Below are 26487 nucleotides of genomic sequence, written 5' to 3'. Positions count from 1 at the left end.
GGTTAAAAATAGTAACTAATGTGAAACTAAGTTTCCAAAATGTAAAAAATATGATGATTCCGTCACTCAATTTAAAAAAATAATTTTCTTCTTATTCAGGGTACATAAGAACGTGTATTTCCGGATAAATACAAAATAGAAAATGTACTCGAATGTAATACTTCCTTTTTATACATTGATGGAAAGCTAGGTCAGTAGCTACAGATAATACGAGTATGAGGAGAATAAATGATCACGTGTTTTTGACGAACAAACTGTAGGCGTTTGAAGAATTCAGTCATTTTCATAGAGTAGAACACTCGATCAATGGGTTCGTAACTAAATCCGTATGTTTATTTATTTTCCAGCCAAACGCCAAACCAAAGTTGATACACGCTGATAGTCAAGCAGATGTGGAAACATTTCGTCAAAATTCAATAGATACTGACGCTTTATAAATTTATTCAAATATTTAACTGAATAAATTTGAAACTGTCATTTCTTGGCAAACATCGGCGCTCCTCAAGAAAAAATAAATTGGAAATTGGAAATGTAGTAGCCTATCTAGAAGAATTGAATTTGAAAAATTATAAGTATTCCCAAGATGTCAAAACTAGCTTCTATTTAAATTTATTCATTTTTTAATTTCTAATTGTAAAATTATTATTATTAGTATTTATGAAGACTGCAAAAAGTCCTACAAATTATAGAAAACTACATCTACTAAATTATTTATTTAAAAAAAAAAAGTTACCTAAATTGTTGTACGTAATAATGTAAATTGTGCGGAAAAGGAAAATATACTATTTGACGTAGAATTTTTGTTTCTGGAAATGAATGTTATGAGGTCCCCCTAAAAACGGAAATAGAAAAAACAGGGGTAAAATAGTTGCCCAACTTCTTGTTACAACTATAAGAAAACCAAAATTTCAAATTTTTATAGAACTACCAACTAGGGAAGGAATTAGCTATGCGGTTAGCGTATTGGATTTCCACGCGGAGGTCCCGGGTTCGAATCCAGCTGCTGACCCTTAGATTTTCTCTTGCTAGGAGCTTCTTACAGCTCACTGTCCGGTGATGGACAGTGCTGTCTATAAAGAGAGAATTCTGTTCGGAGGCCGGCAGTGCACTGAAAGAAGCTCCGGGCGCCAATAAACTGAGATGTTGACGCGCCTTAAATCATTAAAAAATAAAAATAAATAAATTACTACCAACTTAAAAGTGTAGACTTCGCTACGGAGGAAGTGTTTTGCCTGTTCTTCAAGGTATGCTAACATAATTTGTGATATTCACACAATGTACACAATCGGGTGCATTGGCAGTTGAAGAATGCAAGTATTTATAGGTTTAATGAACCAAATAACTAAGGTTCAGCACCATAGGGTATCAAGTGAATCATGTCGAACGATAGATGGCACTGAAAGTCGCTGGTATCGACTACAGAGCCTCCAAAGGCAACCGGAATAGTAAGCCTTTCCTCTAGTCACCAAATTTTTTTTTTGGAAAGCCATCCGTAGAACATCTGAAACGGGAGTGGCTCGAATTGGACTACGGAGTTAAATAACTGCTCCTCGCTCTTCACTGCAGAGCCTATTTACGTTATCAGGCCTTGCACTCAACTCACTTAATTTGGGCAAAGTCTTCCTACAGGAATATCTAGAAGTGCATTTTGGATGTCATATTCTTCTCAGACGTTCTGTTCTGCTTTCAGCCACCTTCACTGGAAAGAGTAAATCTCCCAGCAGCTTCAGTTCAAGGTTAAAAGTCTAAGTTGAATCAAACATCAAGTTAGGATACGTTTTGTTCCTTTTAAAGCGCTACATACAATCACAAAGATCAACTTGTAAAACAGCTAACTGTTGCTTTGCAAGTAACGTTGCCATATTTCCTGTTAATGTTAATTCATAACCAACGTATTATTCACAAACTCCATGAAATATACTATCAAATGAAGAAAAATTTATTGAATTATTTCTATTGTACAAAAATTTGGAATATATATATATTGTATTTATTTAAAAGAAAAAAAAAAATTGTATAAGAACTTAACGTTGTGATCACGTGAAGTAAATAATAAAAAAAATTGAGCAATTTAGAGAACAATCCATTCAGATAACTGTAAGGAAAACTGAATTTATTTTACATTTGACGAATTTAAAAGAAAGAAAACTATAATAAAGTAAAAAAGAAAATAACTCGGAATTTCACATTTATTTAAAAAAAAAAACTTAAAAAATGAAGTTAAAGTAGGACTTAGGCTACATTTTGAAAATAAAAATGGAAAAACATTTATTTCTCATACACAGCAACTCACACACACGTTCCAAAATTGATTACAAAAGTAAAATATACATAATCCTTTTTAATTTAAATATTATTTAAAAAATTCTAATACTTATATTAAATTTATTTTGACATCCAATCACTAAGTTAATAAAAACAAAACAAAAAATATATAATTCTAAGTTTTATTAAATAAAAATAAAAAAATGGTTACTTGGCCTTGTTTTTTCCTAAAATTCCTCTTCATTTTACTCCATTATTTTATTCGTTTTTTCCTTTCTTTCTTTTTTATCACAAAAAAAAATCTTGAATTTCCCCTCTTTGGTTCTGAATTATTTTATTTTCCCATCAAAACACTACGAATATAACTTTAAAGAATAGATGGCAAAGTCCTTTCTTTTTCATTTTAGTAAACACTGAACCATGATTCATTTTACACTGCTGACTTAATTAAATGAGAAATGAAGAAGCAAAATATACAAATAACTTATTTACAAACAAAAAAAATAAAAAAAAATTTCTAAAACATTCTTTAACGACATATTTTTTTCTTTTTAATAATTAATAATATTCCACTTTCATGAACAAAATAATGAGTATTGCAAAATTTTAAAAAATATATATTTTGACGAGCTTTCACTTGGCAAAGGTGATAAAGAGGCCATTATTATGAGACAGCTGGAAATTAAAGTACATCTATTTTAACCTTACCCAAATTTTCTTCCAAATAATGTTTACGACTAGATAATCTTGAATTCTAGTAAGCATTTGTTTTTGTTTGTTTGTTTTTTTTAAATTAAATTTTAAAAGATTTTCAATCAATTTTTATTTTTTTTCAGGAATCAATTAATTAATAAATGTTAATGTTAACACTTTACATTAAATAAACCAACCAATACCATACGATATTTTCACGTAACCTTTATGTTTTCAAATGAAATTTTGTTTTTCTTTTAAATTGACTTACTTAATTTCTTTTTTAAATCACAGTTAAAGCAAAATATTCAACAAAATTGAATTGGTAATTGTGCTTATGAAAAGGATCAATAATGGACTTAACCTCATCCAAATATTAACTTTAAAAGTATCAGCCACGACAATGTTTTTACTTATGTACTTATATTGCAAGCACGGATGACCAAACAGAAGAAGCCTAAACTCTTACGCCCCCTTGAAAAAAAAAAAAAAAAAAAAACTAAAGGCCGCCCCTTTAAAATTAGAGAACGAAAGCAACAGAAGCTGAACAAGAAAAACAAAAACTCCAAATCCTGGACTTGAACAGTCACTTAATAGAGATTCACTGCTTAAGTTTTGTATAGTAAAGAAATAAAGAACTTACTTTTATCGCACTTTTAAACAAAATACTTCATGGGATTATCATCCCATTTATCAATTTATCCCTTCTCTATCACAAATTGTGCAAGAATCTATATACAGACACTTTCTAGAATGGGGGGGGTCTATCTTAATGGTTTTACAAATTAATAAGATTTTTTTTTATGCAGAATATTACCTCCTACAGGGCCGTCCAAGAAAGCCGCAGATAAAGAGGTTAGTCAGAAATTAGGGATAATCTACTCCGTAGAGGGTAAATCATGCCATTCCCTAAGTTACTGAGATATCATGGAAGTTGATACAGCTTCCCTTACAAGTTCTAGTAAGAGAAGGGGGAAGCCTGGCAACCAGGGATTACAACTCGATTACGAGTCCATTGTACCTCTCCCAAGATATTTTAAAGGTCGTACCAACTAGGGAGTTAAAAAAAAATAATTTTATAGAAAATAAAAACTGGGAACATCCAAGGGGATCGCATAATCAATCATTCTCAGGTACCAGATACCCTAAATGAGTGAACAGAGAGAATATAATGTATCGATTAAATAAGTAATCGAGATAAGGTAAATATTTTTAAGTTGGTAGCAAATTATTGGGAAGGATAGCCATATTGATACCTTCCTTTCTTGCACTTTACCATATAATCGAACAAACAAAATAAAAATATACAATGAACAATCTAAAATAAAAAATGTAATTAGTCCGCCATTATATTGTCATGTTACTTTGTTCCAATTTCTATATTGTGGCCATAACTTATTAATAAAAATTGATTGTTTCTTGATTTAGTTTTGATTATGCTTAAAATCCTAAACCTACAGCAACTTTAAGTAAAACATTTGGATGTAAAACACAGATCACTGTTTACATTGTACAAATTTCGGTCTTTTTTCTTTAGTCAAGTTCTTTTTTTAATTTAAAATTTAAATAGGTTATTACCCTAACATTATAAAATGGTTACTTACTAGTTGACAATCAAAAAATTAGTTTATAGTATTACTACAAGGTTAATTATGATTACTGATTAAGGAATGTTTGTTTTGTTTTTTTTTAATCATGCGTTTAAACATAGAAAAAAGAACGATTTACTAAAGAAATTAAACAAGTTTCTGCCTTCTAAATTTTTACTTAAAAGTTATCAGCTGTTGAAGGAAACTAAAATCTGATGTTATGAATACTAAAGATTCATTTTTGGATCCCATTTTCAAGAAAATTTAAAGAAAAATCAAATAAAAATTTATAAAACTCTCAGATGAGTGATCAAATCGAAAAACCCAAAGTTTTCAACTTTCTGTACTTTGTTTTGAGACACATAGTTCATATACACGAACTTTCTTAAAACAAAATACTCGTATGATAATAATAAATTGAAAAATATTTTTCTGACTTAGGAAGTTCAAAAAACATCTATTTTCCGTCAAAATAGGAAAGAGAAAGATTCCTTGAAAGGCTGAGAGAGCGATTTACAAAGGACAAGGGTTCCTAGTCAATTTTAACGTACTCCAGCGAATCTTGGATTCTAAAGACAAGGCTAAAAAGCCAGAGGGAGGATACATCAGCTTAGAAATGTCACATCCGAATGAATTTGGGTATGGAACACTGTGGTGGACCAATTCGGAGCTAATCAGTGGAGTGATTTGGGCAGGTTACTAGGATGCCCAAAGACTGAGTGGCCAGAAAGAGTATATGAAGTAATGAGTGGAAGGGAATGTAGACATAGTGGTCTTTTCAAGAAGAGCCTGTTGTGAGGAGTAATGATAAAGAGGATTAGGGTTAAAGAGATGGACTGGAGGGAACGGAGAACCGTGATAAGCTAAAGAAGCTCTGAAAGGCCTCTACACTGCAAAAACTATAGTTGAGGATAGGTTAAGTATGTACAATACTTTTACTCCGGGAATGAAAGGAAGGATCAGCTTTCATAGCTCTCCAGAAACAATCTCATAGTAGCCCCATCCAGCTTCTTCAGTACGAGTATATATCCCTAGGGAACAAAAAAAAGGCCCCCTGGGAATACACTATATACTTAATGTCTAGAAAATATTTGATCTTGTCAGTTGAAATACAATTAAACACCTATGAACAACCATGAAACCTAAATATCCCAAACTACCAAAAATATTTGTAGCATGAGATAAAAACATTAAGGAGAGGATGTTCGTTATGAACACCTGTGTATTAGGACTAGTAGTGTTATAATGGGTTCTAGTAGTAAAAAATGTGAAACAAAGTAATGCCTTTTATTTTCAGACGAGCTTCACGTCCAACTACCAAATTGGATAGTCGTAGATGCGGGCGACTAAACAAACATACTTTACATTTTTAAAGTACACTTCTCGTAAAAAAAAAAAAAAATCCAATGTTTAGACCAGGAATCGAACCCAGCACCACCGCAATAAATCTTAGCTACGGGGAGGCCGCCTTCGCTTCTAACCGCTTTCGCTACCAGTGGCTATTGTGGTACCAGTGATTTACAGCTTTAAATATTTGTACCACGAACTACCATAAATTGCAAAAAAAAATGGTAAAATAAATGTCAAGGGGTTAATCAATGAATTTTCCACACAGCCTCTGGCTATACTTAGCTATATCTAGACTATTAGCCGACGACTGTTTTCAACTTTTTTGTCATCAGGCGACCGACTCTCACAAATCATGTACATCTTATTGTGTATTATTTCAATGCTTCTTTTTACTAGGAGTAATCTTTTTTTCCCCTACTTTTCAGGCTAGCTAAGTCTTTTAACCTATATCCAAGGTTACTGGTATCTTTAATGGAGATAAACAAGAAATCGATAAAAAAAATATCGATAAATCAATAAAAAATGGCAGAAAAGCTTGTTTAAATTTACAGTAGTATAAAGTTCTATTAGTATAAAAAAAAAAGAATAGCGTAGATTAGAGGACAAATTTCTTTACCTTTTTATTATTCTAAAGATATTGAAATAAATAACTGATATCATTAGACTTCATTTTTTTAAATTAATTCTGTTTAATTCTTCTTTGTTTCGGAATAAAGAATAAATGACTTTAGCATACATTACGTTAAAATGTTGCATAAATTTGTTTTTTTTTTTTAAATTAAATATATAATAATGTATTATTTTTATTATTATTATTATTATATAATAATATTATTTTTATATATACATACACGCTCACTCATACATACATATACAAAACACAGAACAAGCATGATATTTACATTATTATTAAAATTGTTTTTTAAGAGATTTTCAGTTTTATTATTATTATTATTATTTAAATAAATTAGAGAGAAAATAAAAAATAGTTCTAAAAGAATTAGTTATCTTTAAAAGGTATTTTCTTAAATTCTGTTACATAAAATATTGTTTATAATTTAAATAAATAATAAAGTATGTATTTGTTTCTCACAGTACAAAAAAAAAAATACAATTTCTTTATTTGCCAGTAAATTTTTGGGCTGTAAACAGCTGTGAGATGGTAAAAGATTCGAGAAAAATATGCAGTAAAATACGGGCATTAAATGTTTGTTTTTTTTTGTAAGTTTATTATATTCTTATGTTAGTTCAACTAGGATTTTATCTCATTTTGTGCTTACAGGCTCTGCTTATTGATCTATCTACTTCTCTTTAAAAGGGAAGGGAGATTTTTTTTTTTTTTGATCGCCCAGGACAAGGGGTCGGCAACCTATTTCAAGTAGAGAACCCATTTCTCCTTAAATAATTTTTATTAAATCTTACCAACAGCCGCAAGGATGGTAGTGTAAAAAGCTCTGTAGATCAATTTGTATTTAAAAATTATTATTTTATGATATTCAATAAAATTTAAAAGTTTTAAAACTGTCCAGGTATAGACAGTGGTAAAAGGGTTGATCGTCAAAAACTTCACGAAAAAGCATAACGTTGGAAGAAAACACCCAACTTTGATAATTTTATATATTTATTTTCACATATTGCAAAGTAAATAAACGAATAAATAATAACTAAATCAGGTATTTGAATGAAAATGGAGGCAGTGACACTACCATAAAACTTGTAAACTGCACCTTCCCACAGACACATAAAACTGTGTTAAAAGTTACACGAGCTCAATAATCAGTTTATATCAGTATTGCATATTTCCGAGATTATTAAATTGGAAAATACAGGCTGAACCAGGGTTATTACAGGGGTTAAACATGGCTAACAGGTCGAAAATGTAAGGCAGCAATATCACGCGAATCTCTTCAAAAGAATGAAAATTGAAAAGTGATTTTTCTCTCTCCGCTGTTTACCATCTCAGAGAGAGCAAAATGCCTGAAATTTACAGGCAAAAAAAAGAAAACAAGACCATCAATTTCCCGACATTAATTAAAAAAGAAAAAAAGTCAGGCCGCTAAAGAGAATTTTGAGAGCTTCTTCAATTTATTTTACAAAAAGAAAAACAAATCAGCATCAGCAATTGCAGCAGGCGTTCTATAGAACTTGCTATATTTGGCGATTGTTTTTTTTCTTTGTATAAATTAATATTATTATTGTTGTAAGTTAGTAAAATAAAAGCGACCTTTTTTCTTTTGTATTTATATGTATGTAATTAAATATATTATTATTATTTTTAATTGTTGTTCGCTCTAGGTAATGGCCTGACCAGATATAATTTGTCACCTTGTTTATTAGTATAAATGGGTGCCCTTTGGTAATGGTCTACCAGCTGGTCCAACGTATGGAACTTCCGCTGTCCTATGCAGTACAGTGCGCCGTCCACGTGTACCCGGAAATGTTTATTACGGCCAGGTGCTTTCAATGAAACTGAATAATCACCCATCTGCAACATTAACATACAATATCAATACTTCAGTGTTTACTCTCTCTTGCCAACCTTTAGTTGAAAGAACCTTAAGAAAGAATTCTTATTAAAACTGTCCGGTAGGACAGTTGTATAAGGGTTGACCATCAAAAACTGCACGAAAAAGTGTAACGTTGAAAAACACCCAACTTTGACAATTTTTTTCTCTTTTTCTATAAAAGATAAAATTCCCAAATTTTCTTTAAATCTTACTCCAAACCATCCTTTATAACTGTAATTTTTTTGCAACCACCCAGATCTAATAGGTTTCGAGAAAAAAGTTGCCGAAAATGAGCAAAAACGGCTTTTTCAAAAAATGTTCTTGTTCTTGTTCTTCTTGTTGTTGTTGTTGTTGTTGTTGTTGTTACCTTTTTTGTAAACAACGTAGCGCCTAAACGCGTGAACCGATTTTCATGAATGAGGTGTCATTCGATTCGGAATTTTATGTAGATGTGCCTTTTGGGGGTCTCGACCCTGTACATCGAATGGGAGAAAAGTTAGCCCCCTTAATGTAAGGCCCCCTCCAAAATTATTATTACTAATTACTCTGTAAATCTTGGCCCGATTTTGATAAAATTTGGTAGGATGATAGGGTTAGGGCTCCCCTACGTAACATTAAAGCGGCGATCAGCTCTTACACTTGTTAAGGGGAAGTATAGCGATCGTTGCAAATTATCGACACGTGAACCGATTTTCATGAATGAAGTGTCATTCGAATCGAAATTTTGTACAGATTTGCACTTTAAAAGTCTCGATGTCGTGCCTCATGAGGAGGGGAGTTTGCCCCACCCAAATAAGGCCCTTTCTAAAACTATTATTACCAATATTACTACAAAGCTTAGTCCGATTTTGATAAAATTTAGCACGAAGAAGTGATTAAAGCTCCTCTACGTGGCTGTGAAGTGCCATCATGCTCTTACACCTACTAAGAGGAAGTACTGCAATCGTTAAAATTATCAATGAGTGAACCGATTTAAATCAACGAATTGTCGTTCGATTCAAAATCTTTGCCTTTTAGGGAGAAGTACTGTAATCGCAGTTTATTTTTCTTGCTCCTCTTAAAAGGAAGTACTGAAATCGCAGTTTAATTTTGCTATTTACGTACAAATACCTTCCTATTTTATTCAAAACACTTTCTCAAAAAAATGGTTATTGAGGATGGTTTGGGGACCGCAACTATAACCATTCTTTAAAAAGATCTCTCCAGTGGTAGTTATGGTTCCGATTTAACACCTTATCAGGTTATAATGATAGAATAGCTTATTCCAAATTTTAAAAAAATCTGTAAAGCAGACGTAACTTTGCTAATAGACAAAAAGAAAAATCTATCCAAAAGGTACAAAAATCTCCTTAACAAAAACTTACAGTTTAAAAAGTTAAGTATAAGGGTTGATTAAACGCCAAAAGGTACACAAATCAGCAAGTACCCAACATTTCATTAATACTTCATTGATATTATTTAAGTAATTTTACCGCATTAATTTTCATTAATATTTTTTAAGAATTTATTAGATGTCACATACCCTTATGCTGGCCAGTTCATTCATAATAGTTATAATTGTGATAAAATGTATATTATATCTTCGTATAAATAGGTACTTTATTTTAACTCTATTCCAAATTATTCTTCTGATTTCTCTTTAATGTGCCCTTTATTCTGAAGTTGCCACATATACATGCATGTTAAATTAGAAAAAGACAAATTTAGAGTCGGCTACTGTTTAAATTTGAATCACGGAGGATTTAAAACAATATTTCAGTCTTGAATTCGTCTTACCGAAATATTCGTGAGGACAAATAACACACAGTTAATAACAAGTAGATTATTCAACATTATTTATTCATTTCTCAATTGTAATTTAATTTAGTTCCCCTAATTTTACTTATGGTAAAATAATGGAATAATTAGCTGTCCTAAAAATATGCATATCTTATTTATTTTATATTTCATATTGTATACAACATTGTGGGAAGAACACCTAGATGGAGAATGTAATTGAAGAAAACTATATTATTTGCGATAAAGCCAGATAATTATTACCTATTATTATAAACGTTTGACTACTACATAAAATAACAATTACTTTAATCAAAGAATGAACTTAAACCGACGATTTTTATTTAAAAATAAAAATAAATAAAATCATTGATGTATGTTGATATAAGCATTTTTTAAAAAACGTTTATGAATTTTTTAGCCTCATATTTTTTTATTTTTTATAACGTTTTCTTTTTCACCTGTAATCAATAGTTTGATTATTATAGATAAATAGATATTACAGTCAATCTAAGTTAAATGGTGTGCTACTTGAACAAATATTTTGTAGATGAAAATGGCCAGCATAAGGGTATGTGACATCTAATAAATTCTTAAAAAATATTAATGAAAATTAATGCGGTAAAATTACTTAAATAATATCAATAAAGTATTAATGAAATGTTGGGTACTTGCTGATTTGTGTACCTTTTGGCGTTTAATCAACCCTTATACTTAACTTTTTAAACTGTAAGTTTTTGTTAAGGAGTTTATAAATAGAAATGAATAATATAAATCCTCCTTAACAAAAAAAAAAAAAAAAAAACTTAGTTCAAAAAGTTAAGTATAAGGGTTGAATAAACGACAAAAAGTACATATCGTAAATCGGTAAGTACCCAACATTTCATTCTCATTTCAAATCGTAACTTTAGCAAATTAAAATCGTTAGAAAAAATGTTGTTTTAATTAGATTTGTTTCTAATTTTTCCCTCCATTTTTCTCAGCTGATTTCTCTAAATACAACTGGGGCTTCTATACACTTCAACCTTCGGCTGTGAATAATGTTTTAATGAATACTTACAGAAGGTATTTAATAAACCAATAAAAAATTCATTGTACTTTTTTGAAACTAAGTAAAACTAGAAATAACCCTGAAGTATGACCGCTAACTACTTACATTAGTCTCTGAATCTCTAATTAAAAAGTCGCCATCATTGCCGGCTTGGTTGAGTATGGCATCACACTGCGCTCTCGAGATGTTACCATAATACCATTCTTTGCCAACCAGATGCGGTTTCTCCGCAGATATGTTTCCACTACTACCGACAGAACCATCTCGTAGAGGTTGTGTCAGATATTCACTTAATTCCTTTAAAAAAAAACAAAACAATAAATTGATATTATATGTATTTAACAAGCATGTTATTCAATCTGGTAAAAGTATCCTTACGGTTTCGATGAGCTAGTCAAGTCAGAAGTATTTCCCACAAATCTAAAGGGAATCACGATCATGCTAGGCCTTCAAGAGAAATATACAAGTGCCACCAAGATACATCATAGTAGTGAACCATACTACCAACTATTACAAGAATTTATTCATAAGTTATCAAACTACCGGAACCGTAAGGTTTCAGACTCCCGACTGACATCCTGCCGATTAATGCTACATTACGAAACATCTAAATTAATTTAGCTATTACAAAATAATAATGGTTCATTGTATTGTAAAATTAATGTTTAATACTGTAATGTGAAGTTATTTTTGACTGATTAACATTTCCAGAAATTATATTCTCCAGTCAAGAGATGTTTCTACGCCAAATCGAAATTTCATTGATTCTGTGTTGGCGGAGGTAAACGTACACAACTTTTATTTATTGGGGGAATTTAAAAGCACAAAATTATTTAAAGTTTGGGTTCCAGTCATTTAAAGTATAACTGCACAACGATGTTTAACATCCAAACAAAATTAAACCTTATTTGTTTACAAATTACATAATTTTTTTTAAATTATTATTATTTAGCACATACCTGAACATAATTTCTTGGAATGAGCCCAGTTTGAGCATGTCTATTTCTAGCTCGATACCATTCAGGATCAGCGGCTGGCCTATCGATAATCTCTAAACGATCACCCTTATCAAACGATAACTCTTGGTCGTTTGTAGAACAAAAGGAATATAATGCTACTACAATGTCTAAAACATTTTCTGCCATTGCATACGTATGCAGACCATCGTCGGATTCTGTTTCTTCTTGGGTATAATTGGATGGAAACCATCCAGCCACTCCGTTGCTTTGACCACGCCACCAACTGTTTACAAAAAAACAAAACAAATTATCGATAAAGATTTTTTAAAAATTTTATTCATTCATTTATTTTTATTTTCTTTTAACTGATGTAGACCCTCAGCTGCGAACAATGTAACTGCGTACAAATAAAGTGTGGAAAACATTAAATGGGGAAGTGAAATTCTTTCATTTCCTCTTGTTCGCGATAACTGCTGTCCCCCAGTCATGTGCACTTTTCTTTTTAAATTACGCCGCAGTTATGGCGGCGACTCATCACATTCCAATTTGATTGATTCATTTCTTCCAAAATAGACATAAATCTATTCCACAAATAGACTCCTTAACAAAAACTTACAGTTTAAAAAGTTAAGTATAAGGGTTGATTAAACGCCAAAAGGTACACAAATCAGCTAGTACTCAACATTTCATTCATGGTTAGTTGATATAATTTAAGTAATTTTGCTGCATTAACTTTTCCTTCACATTTTTTAGAATTTATTAGATGTCACAGACCCTTATGCTGGCCATTTTCATCTACAAAATATTTGTTCAAGTAGCACTGTAGATTGACTTTAATATCTATTAATCTATAATAATCAAACTATTAATTACAGGTTAAAAAGAAAACGGTATAAAAAATAAAAAAAATTACGAGGCTAAAAAATTCAAAAACTTTTTTAAAAAAATGCTTACACCAACGCTTACAAAATCAATGATTTCGATTATTTTATTCAAATCTGTACAAAATTTCGATTCGAATGACATTTCATTCATGAAAATCGGTTCACGTGTCGATAATTTGAAACGATTCCTATACTTCCCCTTAACAAGTGTAAGAGCTGATCGCCGCTTTAATGTTACGTAGGGGAGCCCTAACCCTATCATCCTACCAAATTTTATCAAAATCGGGCCAAGATTTACAGAGTAATTAGTAATAATAATTTTGGAGGGGGCCTTACATAAAAGGGGCTAACTCCTCTCCCATTCGGTGTACAGCGTCGAGACCCCCAAAAGGCACATCTACATAAAATTCCGAATCGAATGTCACCTCATTCATGAAAATCGGTTCCCGCGTTTAGGCGCTACGTAGTTTACAAAAAAGGTAACAACAACAACAACAAGAAGAAGAAGAAGAAGAAGAAGAACAACAACAACAACAACAACAACAATTTCTGAAAATGCCGTTTTTGCTCATTTTCGGCAACATTTTTCTCGAAATCTATTAGGTCTGGGGGGTTGCAAAAAATTACAGTTATAAAGGAGGGTTTGCCCTATATTTTAAAGAAAATTTGGGAATTTTATCTTTTATAGAAAAAGAGAAAAATATTGTCAAAGTTGGGTGTTTTTTAACGTTACGCTTTTTCGTGCACTTTTTGACGATCAACCCTTATACAACTGTCCTACCGGACAGTTTTAATATAAAAAAAGACATTAAAGACTTTTTAAGGGGTATGCAGAGCATGTTATGAGGATAAGTTCTTGTTTTAATAATTAATCTAGGTCAGGGGTCGGCAACCCGCGGCTTGCGAGCCGCATGCGGCTCTTTTATCCAAATTTTGTGGCTCTTCAGCCTGTCCAAAATAAATTGTATATTTCAATTTTACTGAAACAAGTGAAAATTTCATTTATTAAAGTAAAGATATTTTTTCAAAAAGAATTTTAAATGTGATAGGTTTGAAATTGACTAGAATTATATTAAAATACAGTACGTAATTATAAAAGACTGCCGCCATTTTCATTCAAACACAGGTTTAGTTATTATTTATTTGTTTATTTACTTTGCAATATGTGAAAATAAATATATAAAACATTTAAATGTTATTGAATATCATAAAATAATAAATTGTGAATACAAATGATCTACAGAGTTTGTTTACACTCTATCATCCTTGCGGCTCTTGGTAAGATTTATTAAAATTATTTAAGAAGAAATGGCTCTCTATACTTAAAATAGGTTGCCGACCCCTGACCTAGGTCGATCCTAGCTTAATCTGCCGAGGATAATAACACGAATCTTCCCCCTGAGAACTGGAAATCTCATGACTGTGTTGCTTGTTATAGCCAAACACTGTCTAAACACCGGACAATGGAGCCATAGATACTTCTAGAAAGAAAGAAAGAAAAAAATCTTATGTCGTTAAAACTGGACTCGAAAAATCTTCGTACTTCAGTACGAAACTTCTGTGAGCTCTAGACATTCTTGTATAAGATGAGAGACTTCAAAGAAGTGATAAGTTAGAATGATGATGTCGTTTAATAGGTCAAGTGAGATTATCGATTTATCGATATAGAAACAAATTGTTAATAATCAATTATACTTTAATTGCGTATACAACTCGCAACAAGTATGTGTAGTTAATGCAAAAGTCTTTTTATAGAAAACCAGATGACATGACCGAAGTAACACGTCTAAAGAAATAATCAGAAACAACCAAAAGGGAGAAGTACAACCTTGATAACATAGAATGTCAATAACTAGAACGAGGGAATAGGGAATATTTTGCAACATATCTATATAGCCGTGTCATAGTTCGTTCTCTTTCTAATATTCACAGAGCAGTGCATTGTCACAATAGTACACTTTGCTACATCCGTTATATCAGCCAGTACGGTTCCTGTCTCTCGGCAACATTCACAACTACACTTACAAAGTATCTCTAATTAAAATTGTTGATTGAATTGACTTCTTTTTTTTTGGTTTTTAGGTATTTTTTGTAATTATTGTTACTTCAAAATAACAATCATAACTATAGGAAGTAAAAAGTAAGTATTTTGGTTATTATACACGAGAGCAATGAGGAACCAACAGCTGTTAAGTGAAGCAAGCATCCTTTAACATTATTATTAACTTAACACAGCATCCTCCATTACAAGATGCATTTGCAAAACTTTCTTGGGAATAAGAAACCTTTTCAACACTGTAGACCCTTCAGACAAATCAAAAGTTGACTTCAGCAAGTTCAATGTCCAGATTAAAAGTATGGATGTTATTTCAGATTCTTCAGTAACAAGAATTAAATACCGAATCTTTTTTAGACTGATTTTATCCGTCTTTGTAAGCATTTTCTTTTAGTTTGTTTGTATCCCTGTCCAGGTTTAGACTTTAACCCTTTAATGAATAGTAAAACATTTTTGTAAAATTAATGAAATGAAATTAATGAAACCTAGTACGTATTTAAGGTTTCTATGTGTTTTCTTTATACGTACAGATAACGTTTAACCAGTTAAGCGGTGGAATTTAGTTTTAAAAAACCTCCCCCACAGTGTGCGGAATTAAAATCAGTCAATGACTGTAGTATACACGTGGAACGCAGGGCAACATTTTATGGAAAAATCGAGGAAGAACTAAGAGAAATTGTTTATAGAGGGCAGAGTTTATAGATTTCATTATAGGTTAGTGTCCACAGCAGTGGAAGAAGTGACGGGAGTAGCGGTAGATCTGGAGACACTTGTATTAGTAAGATAAAGGAAACATCCCACCAAATAATATTCTTATTGTATTTTATTAAAATTTCGAGTTTATTTTTTGTATAGTTAATGGCAATTTTATATATTTTAACAACGAGTATACACGTCGAACGCACCCCGTAATTTGAGATTTGGTTTGACGTGTATAAACGTCGAGCACACCCCTTAATTTGAGATTTGGTATAATGTGTATCCACGTCGAAAGCACCCCGTAATTTGAGATTTGGTTTGACGTGTATACACGTCGAGCACACCCCTTAATTTGAGATTTGGTATGAAGTGTATCCACGTCGAACGCACCCCGTAATTTGAGATTTGGTTTGACGTGTATACACGTCGAGCACACCCCTTAATTTGAGATTTGGTATGAAGTGTATCCACGTCGAACGCACCCCGTAATTTGAGATTTGGTTTGACGTGTATACACGAATTTAATCACACGAAACTCACTCAAAGGCGCATCGCATCCTACTACATTACAGAAATTACGAACTGAGACATTCTAACAAGTTCAGATTTTTCACTGCACCAATGTTCATTTTACAAATATTTATTTTAAAAATAATTATTTCACAGTAAAGCAGTAAAACCATATTTTCATTATTTCGAAATAAATAAGGTTTACTGTTTTTAGGATTTACGGACTTAAGTAAGCACGTTCTCACCATGTGGTTCCCCTTTTCTTGAGGCCTACTCATCTAGTCCAGGAATTCATAATCTAGAAAATTGAACCCGTTTCTGTCCCTATTTTTCCCCAATTCCCTCTCCTTCTTTGCTAATTATCTATTATGATCCAATAATTCTCATTATTATTATAACACCAGCGCCTCAAGACTACAAAAAAACTCTTTTAATATTGATATCAATTAATGATAATACTCACCCGTCATTACTTTTTTCAAGTATTAGTATCCTAGTTCCTTTGACTAGAGACAATTCATCCGGCTGTTGTGCTTGATAATTGTATTTAACAACTGCTACGCCTATCGCCTCGGACGGGTCAACCTGAAGGCGTCGCGCCATTGTTGGTGAATCCACGGCCGATCTGCACGAAGAATTCGAAGAAGGAAGAGTTTTACTACCGCCGCCTCCACTTCCGCTACTTTTCTTTACTTTCCGCTTTATACTGTAAACGGAAAATGAAAATGTTATAAACAAATAGATCAAACTTACGTATGAGATTTTAAAACTGATATACAGGGTGTGCCAAGCGATATGGATAACGACTTTCTCTCGGAAACTAAAATAGCTAGAAAAAAAAAACTAAAAAATACGTGTCCCCTTATCGCCTCCCCCGTGTCGATATAACAAATTGCCTATCGAGATATCTCTTTACATGCCTGATGGTGTTATATCAACATCGAGTTTTCTTATTTCTGCTTATCTAAAAGCAATAATGTAACTCGGTTAAAGCCGAATCTATTTCTTTGGCAGTTAGAGACAATTGGCAGGAAAGAGCATATCTATGCAGATGCAGAGATCTAATGGTGGAGGCCATTTCGAGCATGATCTGTAATATTAATGAGGAGTAAAATTTATAATAAAATAGTACTTTTCTTCTTATTCAATCAAAAAAACCGTTATAATATTATCATTTTGACATTTCTTATAAGAATCATGTTTTCATTCGTAACTTTTAAAATATCGCTCACAGAAAAAAGCCGTTCAAGTCAATTTTTCTTTAAAAATAATAGAGGAATCTATTTCTTAAATAAAACCCACACCTCCCCATTTGAAAAAATGAAGTTGGTGCCTGTATCTCGCTTCTGGAAGCACCGAAAAAAATTTACAAATTAATTTGGGATTTCTAACAAACAGAACTAAGGGAACACATATTTTTTAGTTTTTTTTTTAAGGCCATCTTAGTTTCCGAGAAAAAGTCGTTATCCATATAGCTTGGGACACCCTGTATACTTATAAATATTTTTTTTTTGCCAGTTTTTGCATTGAACTTCATATAAGAAAATTCAACAAAAGACCAAAAGCGATCTTTAGATGATCAAAAAGATTTGTTTGTACTTTTTATGTACAATGTTTCTAGAAGATGAAAATCTAGAAAATAAATGTTTACGTTTGATACAATTATCACTATCAAATAGAATCAATCTATCAATAGAATAGAATTTCGATTTTGAGACCACACCGGAAATAGCCATTCTGAGTTATGAAAAAAAATGTTTTTAAAAATTAAACTCTAGTCGGTAAAGGCAAGAAATATTTTGCGTTACAATTTTAACTCTAAAGAATACTTGTCACCCACAAGTAAGAATCCTTCTTTTCTTTTTACGAATAGTTCTACTCAAGTATTTCATTTTTATATTAGATTTATCAAACAAACAGCTCAAATATACAACGATAAAAAAAATGTTTTTATTGTTTACTAAATGATGGTATTGTTTTTTTTAAAAACACTATTGTAGTTCTCTCATAATCATGTCAATGAAACTAGAAAATAAAAATTATTTAAAAAGGTTCCATTGTTTCAATCCATTTGTAAGTTAATGCTAAATACAGGACAAGGTTACTGTTCAAGATAAACATACAAAAGGCTATAATAGAGGAGAGAATTTCTCAAGAAAATATTGGAAAGGGAATTTAATTAAATGGTATGGATGGGGCAGTGCTCCATATTTATTACGTCACTGTAATTACATCAATGCTATTTCTAAAAATTACTTTATATTTTTAAAAATGGCTAGTGCTCAACTGTCAAGTAAAGCAACTTCTGATCAGTTTGGGTATATTTATCACAAACCTTAATAACAAACAAACAAACAAAATTTATGATCGATTAAAAGTGAAAACAGAAAAATTTGACATTCTCACTGCTCCCTCTTATTGAAACTAAGGAGGAAGATCGAAACTAATCGATCGATATTACAGTAAAGTAAAACATGAATTGTGTGACTCAACATAAATACCACTTGCAGCAACTAAAAATGCATTCATTATTAGGGGGCATTCACCTTGAAAGAAAATCGATATTTTTGGAGGAAAAAAAATATATTATTAACTAATTTTCAAAGTGATTATTAATAATTTACTCTTACTGCTTTGTAGGGGGCATAGAAGTGTTGCGATTACGCAAAATTTGTGTTTAATGAATATATTATATTGTAAATACTAGTTTTTAGAGAATGGTCTGTGGGGGGGGGGGGTAAATTATGTTTATAAATGTTATATTTAAAGGAAATGCGGTGATCGGAAGTGTGAATCTTCTGTTACGATTCGTTCAGTTCCGCAAGATTTTACTTGATAAACTTCGTCTGCAAATAAAGCTAGATTTATTATGATGGTTTTTACCAACAGACTTTTTGGAAATAAAGTACTAGGATTGCGCACTGAACATTCTATGTTTTTGCACAGAGAACAATCAAACCATTCACACTCGCATGACCAATTCAATTTGTAAACAATAATACACTTGAAGATTAACATAACCTGCTCAAAACATAACCTCCCTCACATAGTCAGCAAGTGTAGTACGAGATGGAAACATAAGTAAGTGAAGACGAATTCTTCAACACCAAACTGATTAATCTACCTCTAATGATGGATGAAAGTCTGAAACCGGAAGTATGCGTGCTTCGGCGGATAAAAATCACTTATACCAACCTAATCACATTTTCAAGTGATTGAACTCAATCGAGTAAAAAATGGATCTTCAAATTGAAGGATGTTTATAGCAGTTAGATCGCAAAGAGGTTACGACTATTTTCTTTAAAAAAAAAAAAAAAAAAACACTTTCAAACTTCGATAACCTCAAAACAGAAATTTATGGCAAATACTTGAAATCGAAAATTTTTTTACAATCACATGAGAAGAAATAAAATTTAAACACAACAATGGACTGACCTATCAATCAAAGAATGTTTTTCTTTTTTCACATAATTACTTGGAACATAGCCAGCATGATTTCTTGAATTCTGTACACGCCACCAATGTTTAGAATCGTCAAGTAGAAGATATCTTTCGTTTTTACGTAGATCCAACTCTTGTGGGCCTTGCGCAGCGTAATCGTATTTAGCTACAACGTAACACCCGTCCTCCTGGCTTGATTTACCTAGAAAATAAAAAAGAAAACGTAACACCAAAATATAATATTTTCAATACAAACTTTTATTAGGATTTCCCAATTATTCAAAAATTCAATTTCACTTTGAAATGATTTGTATTATAAAAAGAAACAGTTGTATATCTTGGACAATTAAAGAAAAAGGTACATGCTAATGCTTACAAATAATTGTTTTTCCTAAATTTAAGTGAAAAAAAAAATGTTTTCTTTTCTTTCAACATTTTCTTGTTAACATGCATTGCATAAAAAGGAATTACAGTTATTATAAACTTTCAAGGGCAAAGGGTTTTCACCTCTTTGAACGCTAAAAACTTTTTTTATCAAGGATTTTGATAATTAACAAAGAGTATTACATTACAAGGTGAAATAACCTTATGTGCGTTCACCCTTCATTTAATCTTTAATAAACTTATCTGCATATAAAATTTAATATCAGTACTTGAAGCACTACGAACTGTTATCTTCAAAATCAATTAATGATTCAAACAAATTCTTTAACGTTGAGTAGCCCCAAGGCTTTAAATGTGGGCAGCATAAGTCTAAAATTTGTTTGCTGTTAATCATGAACCATTACATACTACACAGCCTGGGTTGGAGCGGGATAGATCTTTCCTTTGGGCATGAATCCTGTACAACTTCTCACATATCCAGTTCTGACATTTCTTACTGACATATCCAGTTCAAAATCATACGTGCAACAATAATACTATTGTCATACATCTTCACAACTAAACTGGTGTGTGACTTTAATGATTAAAGGATGCCTTCCATTGTTTTTGTAACGTGGTTTTGTCTAAGAACATGACCTGTCTTGGCTAACTGCTAAGCGCATACCCTGCTTTCAAGTTTTAAGGCCACAATTTTAAGAATTATTCAAAAGCCCTGCTAACGGTAATGGAAACTCCGATATTGTGGGCTGCCACCAGGACGCGAAAATCCTAGGATTCAAGACTTTTGGTTTGCACTGAGAGACCCTCTTCTATTCAGCTTACTATCCAATTGAACACTGTTGCCTATTCGCAGGCCATAGTACAATTAGAAAACTCCAAGAACTAGTAACTAGAAGATTGACGTGTCTTAACTTAAAAATATATATTTTTTTGAACCAACTTCACAATAAAAGCGTTCACAATTATTTTAAAATCCTAACTTATAACTGTTAAAAGCAATTTCGGTTAAATGATATCAAATCTTTAAATGTCACAACTGTTTGATGTACGATACATAAACGGAAAATCAAGTTTCAGCTTCCTTTAAGGGGTTTTGTTCACTAACAAGTTGAAAAACAAAAAAAAGAGAAGAGTTTTGGGGAGTTTTCCAGCGGAAAACTAAATCTTGAAAAATTTGACAAAATCTAAGTGATATTTTCTAAGAGTTTAGTTTAAGATTATTATGCAACTGCTTCAGATATCTGGGAGAAAGAACATACTCGTGTTCGTCTAATTTTTTTTAAGAGAAATTAAAAATCCAACCTCTCAAGTCGATGAAACCAATGAAAATCCAATCTCTGTTTGTGTTTACTATCAATAATAATAATAATATATCTATCGAAGTACATACTACTCAAAAAACGCACATGATCTTTAAATCTGATTTTCTACTTCTTTTTAATTATTTTATTTTATTCTTTTTAAAAACACAGTTAATCGAAAAGTACCGTTTTTAAACTAACTGACACTTTCCAGTTAGGAAATTGGAACCAGAAAAGCTGACGGAAAATATTACTTTAAAAACAAAATCACTTTTGTTGGATGGATTTTGCCACAAATCAATTTAAAAACAAATAAACTTACAAAAATTAAGTCCAGAAAATATCATTCTAAAGAATTTCACTCAAACGTATATTAAGAAAAAAGGACAAAAAGCAAACACTACGTCCTGTATTCATTAGGACCAATACTAATAATCCGGTAGAAGAAGGTAATTGCACTGTAATCTACTTAAGAACCTCTGCTAGTTTGATATAAAAGTTAATAGATTTTACTGTTATGGGATATAGGTTAATTTAATCTTAATATAGCTCAAGCTTTAATATTGTATCATTAAATTTTATTTATAAAATAAGAAAACTCAGTATGAACACTCACACGACTTTTTTTTTACTACCACTTTCGAGTGGCTTAACCTACAACATTTTAATAAACCTCAAAATGCCTAAAACGAATTTTCCCTCACAAATTGTTGAAATAAAAATTTTGGTACAAATAAGGCGAAAATTTTAAAGAAAATTTAGGACATTTTCGGGGGGGGGGGGGAAAGCTCAGAAAAGAGAAAAATCCTTTGAGTAATAATTTGGTATTTTAGATATTTTGGAATTGTCTAAGAACTCGAAATTTAATCGATATTTACGTCTCCTTTATAGAGCCGTACATTATACTGAAATGATAATTAAGAGGGAAGAATTGCTATCCTCTCTCCCAAGAGTCCTTTTGATCAAATGGTCCTGGGAAAAATGTATCAAAAAAAAGTTGCAGACTAATTTAATGTAACGGGAAAGGGAAAATTAAAGAAAATAGTTGAATATTTTTAATTCTTAATCGATAGTAGAGCTGAGTGTGGTGCAAAAATAGAGAAATGCTTCAGTTCAACATCGACACGTTATCCTCTCCGATAGCCTTTCAACCAAGGGTTGTATTTCTGGGTTATCGGCCCTAAAAAATGGGCTCTGAAAATGCCTTAGCCTACTGAACGAACCTGGATAGAAATAATAAGATATTTTGTTGATGGTGCTGGTGCAGGTTGGTGGGGAGGAGAAGGAACTGGTCTTTACCCAGGCGAAGCAAGTCTCCAAATCCTCTTAAGAAACCTCCACCTTTTTTTTTACAGGGCAGCCGACAGTTTATTATAGAAGGGGTTCTACAGCAGTACGCTATGGAACAGCCTTCCTGATCTGTGACAAGTGATCTGTCAGCGTAATTATAACCATAACAGATCTGATGAAACTCTGAGTAATGATAAATTCCGCGAACTGATCCGAGTTCACTGAGTAAAAAGTAAAGTAATGCCTATTTTCTCAGGCAGGCTTTACGTCCATCTACCAATTAGGTGTCGTGGACGGAGGCGACTAGCAAACATACTTTACTATAAAGTTCTTTTATTAACCATTAAATAAAATCCAAGGCCTATGACCGGGAATCGAACCCAGTACCACTATACATATTAGCTTTACTGGACTCGCCACTAACCGCTCGGCTACCGTGGCGCCTGAGTTCACTGAGTATTGTCCGCTTATACAGCACAAGAAAAAAAATGGTCCCGGAACGCAGATTCTGCTGGGGAGATGGAGAAAACTCCAACGCATATCCTAATTGACAGCAATGCTAGTATCCAGGAAGATTCAGACACCTGGAACGATTCCTACCAGGTTTTGGTGAAGAACATACCATTCCTGGAGTCCTTTTGGGGTATACTCTCGCCTGGCACCAGCACCAGAAGGGCATTCAAGATTTTTTAAAGGTCGAAACTACTTCCCAAAAAAAATTGCCTTCCATTGATGAACTGGTCACTATTTTTGTAGGACCTATATCTGTTAAAACCATTTGTAGAATGCACTGGCTGCACTGAATTTGTAGAATTACTGAAGTTTTACTAAAAGTTGATGCCGATCACACATATGGGAAAAAATCTCATCCAAAAGTCAATCTATATAATAACTGTAACTCTATTTTAAACTTGAGTTTTGAGTTTTTCCTAACATTTGTTTCGCAAATGAAAACTATTATTTCAAAAATAAATTAATAAATGTGGAACTTGATATTTTCATTAAAAAGAAGGAACAAACAAAACACAACACAAAATTTCAAAAAACAAATACAGTTTCTCGAGGTTTAAAAAAAAAAGTGCATAATTCTTAGCAGGCTGTATATAAGAAATAATTTGTTGCACATTCATGCAATAAAAAAAGTAAAAGAACAAAATAAATTTACATACATCAATATTACTAGAGTCTTACCTTTAAAAATGATTGAATGCACCATTGCAAATTTCTATTGAGCTTATTACTAATTTTACTTTAGAATATTGTCTCATTATTTATTAAATTATACTCAAAAAAATTACTGAAAATTATCAGGAATGGTCAGGTTTAGATTATTGGTTGGACAAAAATCAAACGATATAAGGTTCCACTAACTTTTTCCTTTCAAGAATATAAAGTGCATTTCTAAGCTCAAAAAATACTTTTGTAGAAATTGATTATAAAAATACAGGTGTAAACCAAAGAATCACCTTGATTAGTGAGTTTTAGGGGTGCACTAACTTTCAACTTAGTCAAATTTTAATTTTGTAGGGCTCAAACGACTTCAAATACAATTGGTCCTTATTAAGGCATATCACTTTTATTTGAAAAAATTCTCTAGAAAATTGATTCTTTGAAAGGGTTCTCTGGAATTGCCATGTTTCGCTTTCCCAGAAATTGCTATGTATGTTTTTAGAACAAGTCATATCCCAAATATTAAAAGGATTGTGGGAATTCCAAGCTTGATGAAAATCTGTTATCTGAAAAGCGATACCATACAATTTTTGTTACTATCTTTTATGATTACTGAGTATTTTAATGAAAATATTAGGGAACAACATCTACAGCATAACCTTTCCGCCGATACTTGGATTACGAATACTGAAAGATCATCTCACAGCTGGGCTCAGTTCAAGAATTCTTCTCTATGACTCTGAATTTCCCATTCACCATACTTTTAAGTTACCTCATTGTATGGGGCAAGTGAGATATATAGTACTCTCAGATGACGGCAGATTATGAATTCGTTCACGTCTGGAAAATCAAGCTTAGTAGTCAAATAACTAACTCCATGGAGAAATCATGAAAGATTAATAATAAGGGTCACTAACGGAGCCAAATCTACCCAGCATTCACTAAAGAGTAGTCCTTCTCTTAAATTTACACTAAACCTAATTAATACTGGTGAAATGATCTAAACAGTGATGACGTTCTCCTATCCATCATTACAATTCTTAGGCTATAGCCTGCCCTATCTATACTATGTAGATGATAGGCCACCTAAGCGTGCCCAAATAGTAGGTATATCAAAAGTTTAAAATGTATCCTGCTCAGGGAGAGAATTGCACCCTAACAGGGAGATAACAAAGATAGGCCAGGGAGACGAAAAGCTTCTTTTCTATAATTTTCGAAACAATGGTAGACATGGAGATTGTTAAATATATACATAAACAACAGAAATTTTGAGAAAGTTAATTTAAAACCTTGTCTGAAGTTTTCAAAACACTTTTATGATTACACCCGAGTGTATTTATATGATTCTCCATTAAATAATGAAAATTATTTTATGGAGAAAAATAAAAGTTAATTACAAAACAAAAAAAGTGTTAAATGATAAAAAAATAAAATAAAATGACCAAGATATTTCAGTAGTTTTATTTTATAATACCTTGCGGCCTCATTGCAGCCATATGATGTGGTGGTGGTCGAATTGGATTAATTTTCCCTTGGCAAACTGGAGATGATGAATCCCTGTTTGGTGTGATGATCGAACGAGATGCCAACATTTCTTGATAAATTATGGACGCCACTTGGTCCACTCACGTATTCTAAGTGGCACAACCAACACTACAACATAGCCTCTAACATCACAAACTTTGAAAATACTTAAATTATTTTTTATTATTTTCTCTCGTCTTAATTTTAATTACTTGAAATAATTTATTTGTTTTACTTTAAACAAAAAAAAATAGAGCAATATCCTAACCGAGCTTAAAATCAAATCAGCCAAAACTATCAGAAGAGAAAGCTGAATTCTTTAAAAGGTGCATTACATTAACATAGCAAAACTATTAAACCACTCTTTTAATATTAAAACAATTAAGAAAAAAATGATAAAGACATGCAACTAAAACTGTGATTAACTACTAAAGAAATTGAAACAACATCAAATCTAATGCAAAAAAAAAAGATTTCATTAAAAAAATATAAACGAACTTTATGATTTGGGAAAACGTACTGTAATAGGTTAACTTTGGGCTTGTGATAATGTAACTAATGGATGAATCTTCATGACAAATCTAATGCATGATATTTTCTTAAAAAAAGGTTAATTGTAAAGAAAGATGATTAACAGAACGATCACGCGAATGAGATGGAAATTTCTACACAAAGAAATGTAATTTTTTTAATTTTATGTGTCCCAATTCTGATCAGGGTGTCTGAAGATAAAGCCAGAAAAAAAAAAATGGGAAGGGTCTTTTGTAGAAAACCATATGTATTACTGCATTAAGACTAGATGTATTTTTTACGAAAACTTTTATTTTGTTTTTTTGTTAACACCATCGAAATTATTAATTTGTCTTACCGATTTTCAAACTGGACATATTCCTAAAAGAGGCATAGATAAAATAAAAAAATAAAAAAAATCAAACCACTCTGTGAACACACACCCCTCACCGGGACACCATTGGCTATATGGAATAGTTCTAAAATTAACTGCAAGTGCTGCACAGAGCGCTTTCATCGACTAATACA

The 26487-nt window shown here is 31.8% G+C and overlaps 2 protein-coding genes across 7 annotated transcripts in view; one reads left to right on the top strand and one right to left on the bottom strand.

Annotated features, from left to right (window-relative positions):
- Arr1 (arrestin 1) overlaps positions 1-3479 on the top strand; it is an 8259-nt gene extending 4780 nt beyond the window's left edge. For both annotated transcript variants that reach the window (XM_074138861.1, XM_074138862.1), the window contains exon 8: positions 348-3479. In XM_074138861.1, coding sequence (XP_073994962.1) covers positions 348-437 — 90 coding nt within the window. In that variant the 3' untranslated portion in view covers positions 438-3479. The remainder of the gene's footprint in view (positions 1-347) is intronic.
- Positions 2255-26487, bottom strand: dock (SH2/SH3 adaptor protein dock). Of its 5 annotated transcripts, none has more exons than XM_074138850.1 (7): positions 26318-26466; positions 25400-25578; positions 19775-19982; positions 16803-17045; positions 12191-12473; positions 11337-11528; positions 2255-8382 (listed from the first exon to the last, which is right to left on the bottom strand). In XM_074138850.1, exons 2-7 carry the CDS (start codon positions 25515-25517, stop codon positions 8173-8175), a joined length of 1254 nt encoding a protein of 417 aa, XP_073994951.1. In that variant the 5' UTR covers positions 25518-25578; positions 26318-26466; the 3' UTR covers positions 2255-8172. The 5 variants fall into 5 exon arrangements, with proteins under 5 accessions (XP_073994951.1, XP_073994953.1, XP_073994952.1 ...); XM_074138852.1 differs by having other exon boundaries at positions 25400-25559; positions 26318-26430; XM_074138851.1 differs by lacking the exon at positions 26318-26466 and adding an exon at positions 25970-26210.

Source organism: Rhodnius prolixus, unplaced genomic scaffold (assembly GCF_049639745.1).
Source record: "Rhodnius prolixus isolate KJV_2025 unplaced genomic scaffold, Rpr scaffold_17, whole genome shotgun sequence".
Classification (NCBI taxonomy): domain Eukaryota; kingdom Metazoa; phylum Arthropoda; class Insecta; order Hemiptera; family Reduviidae; genus Rhodnius; species Rhodnius prolixus.
The sequence above is the reverse complement of the archived record's forward strand: the minus strand, read 5'-3'. Positions and strand labels throughout refer to the sequence as shown.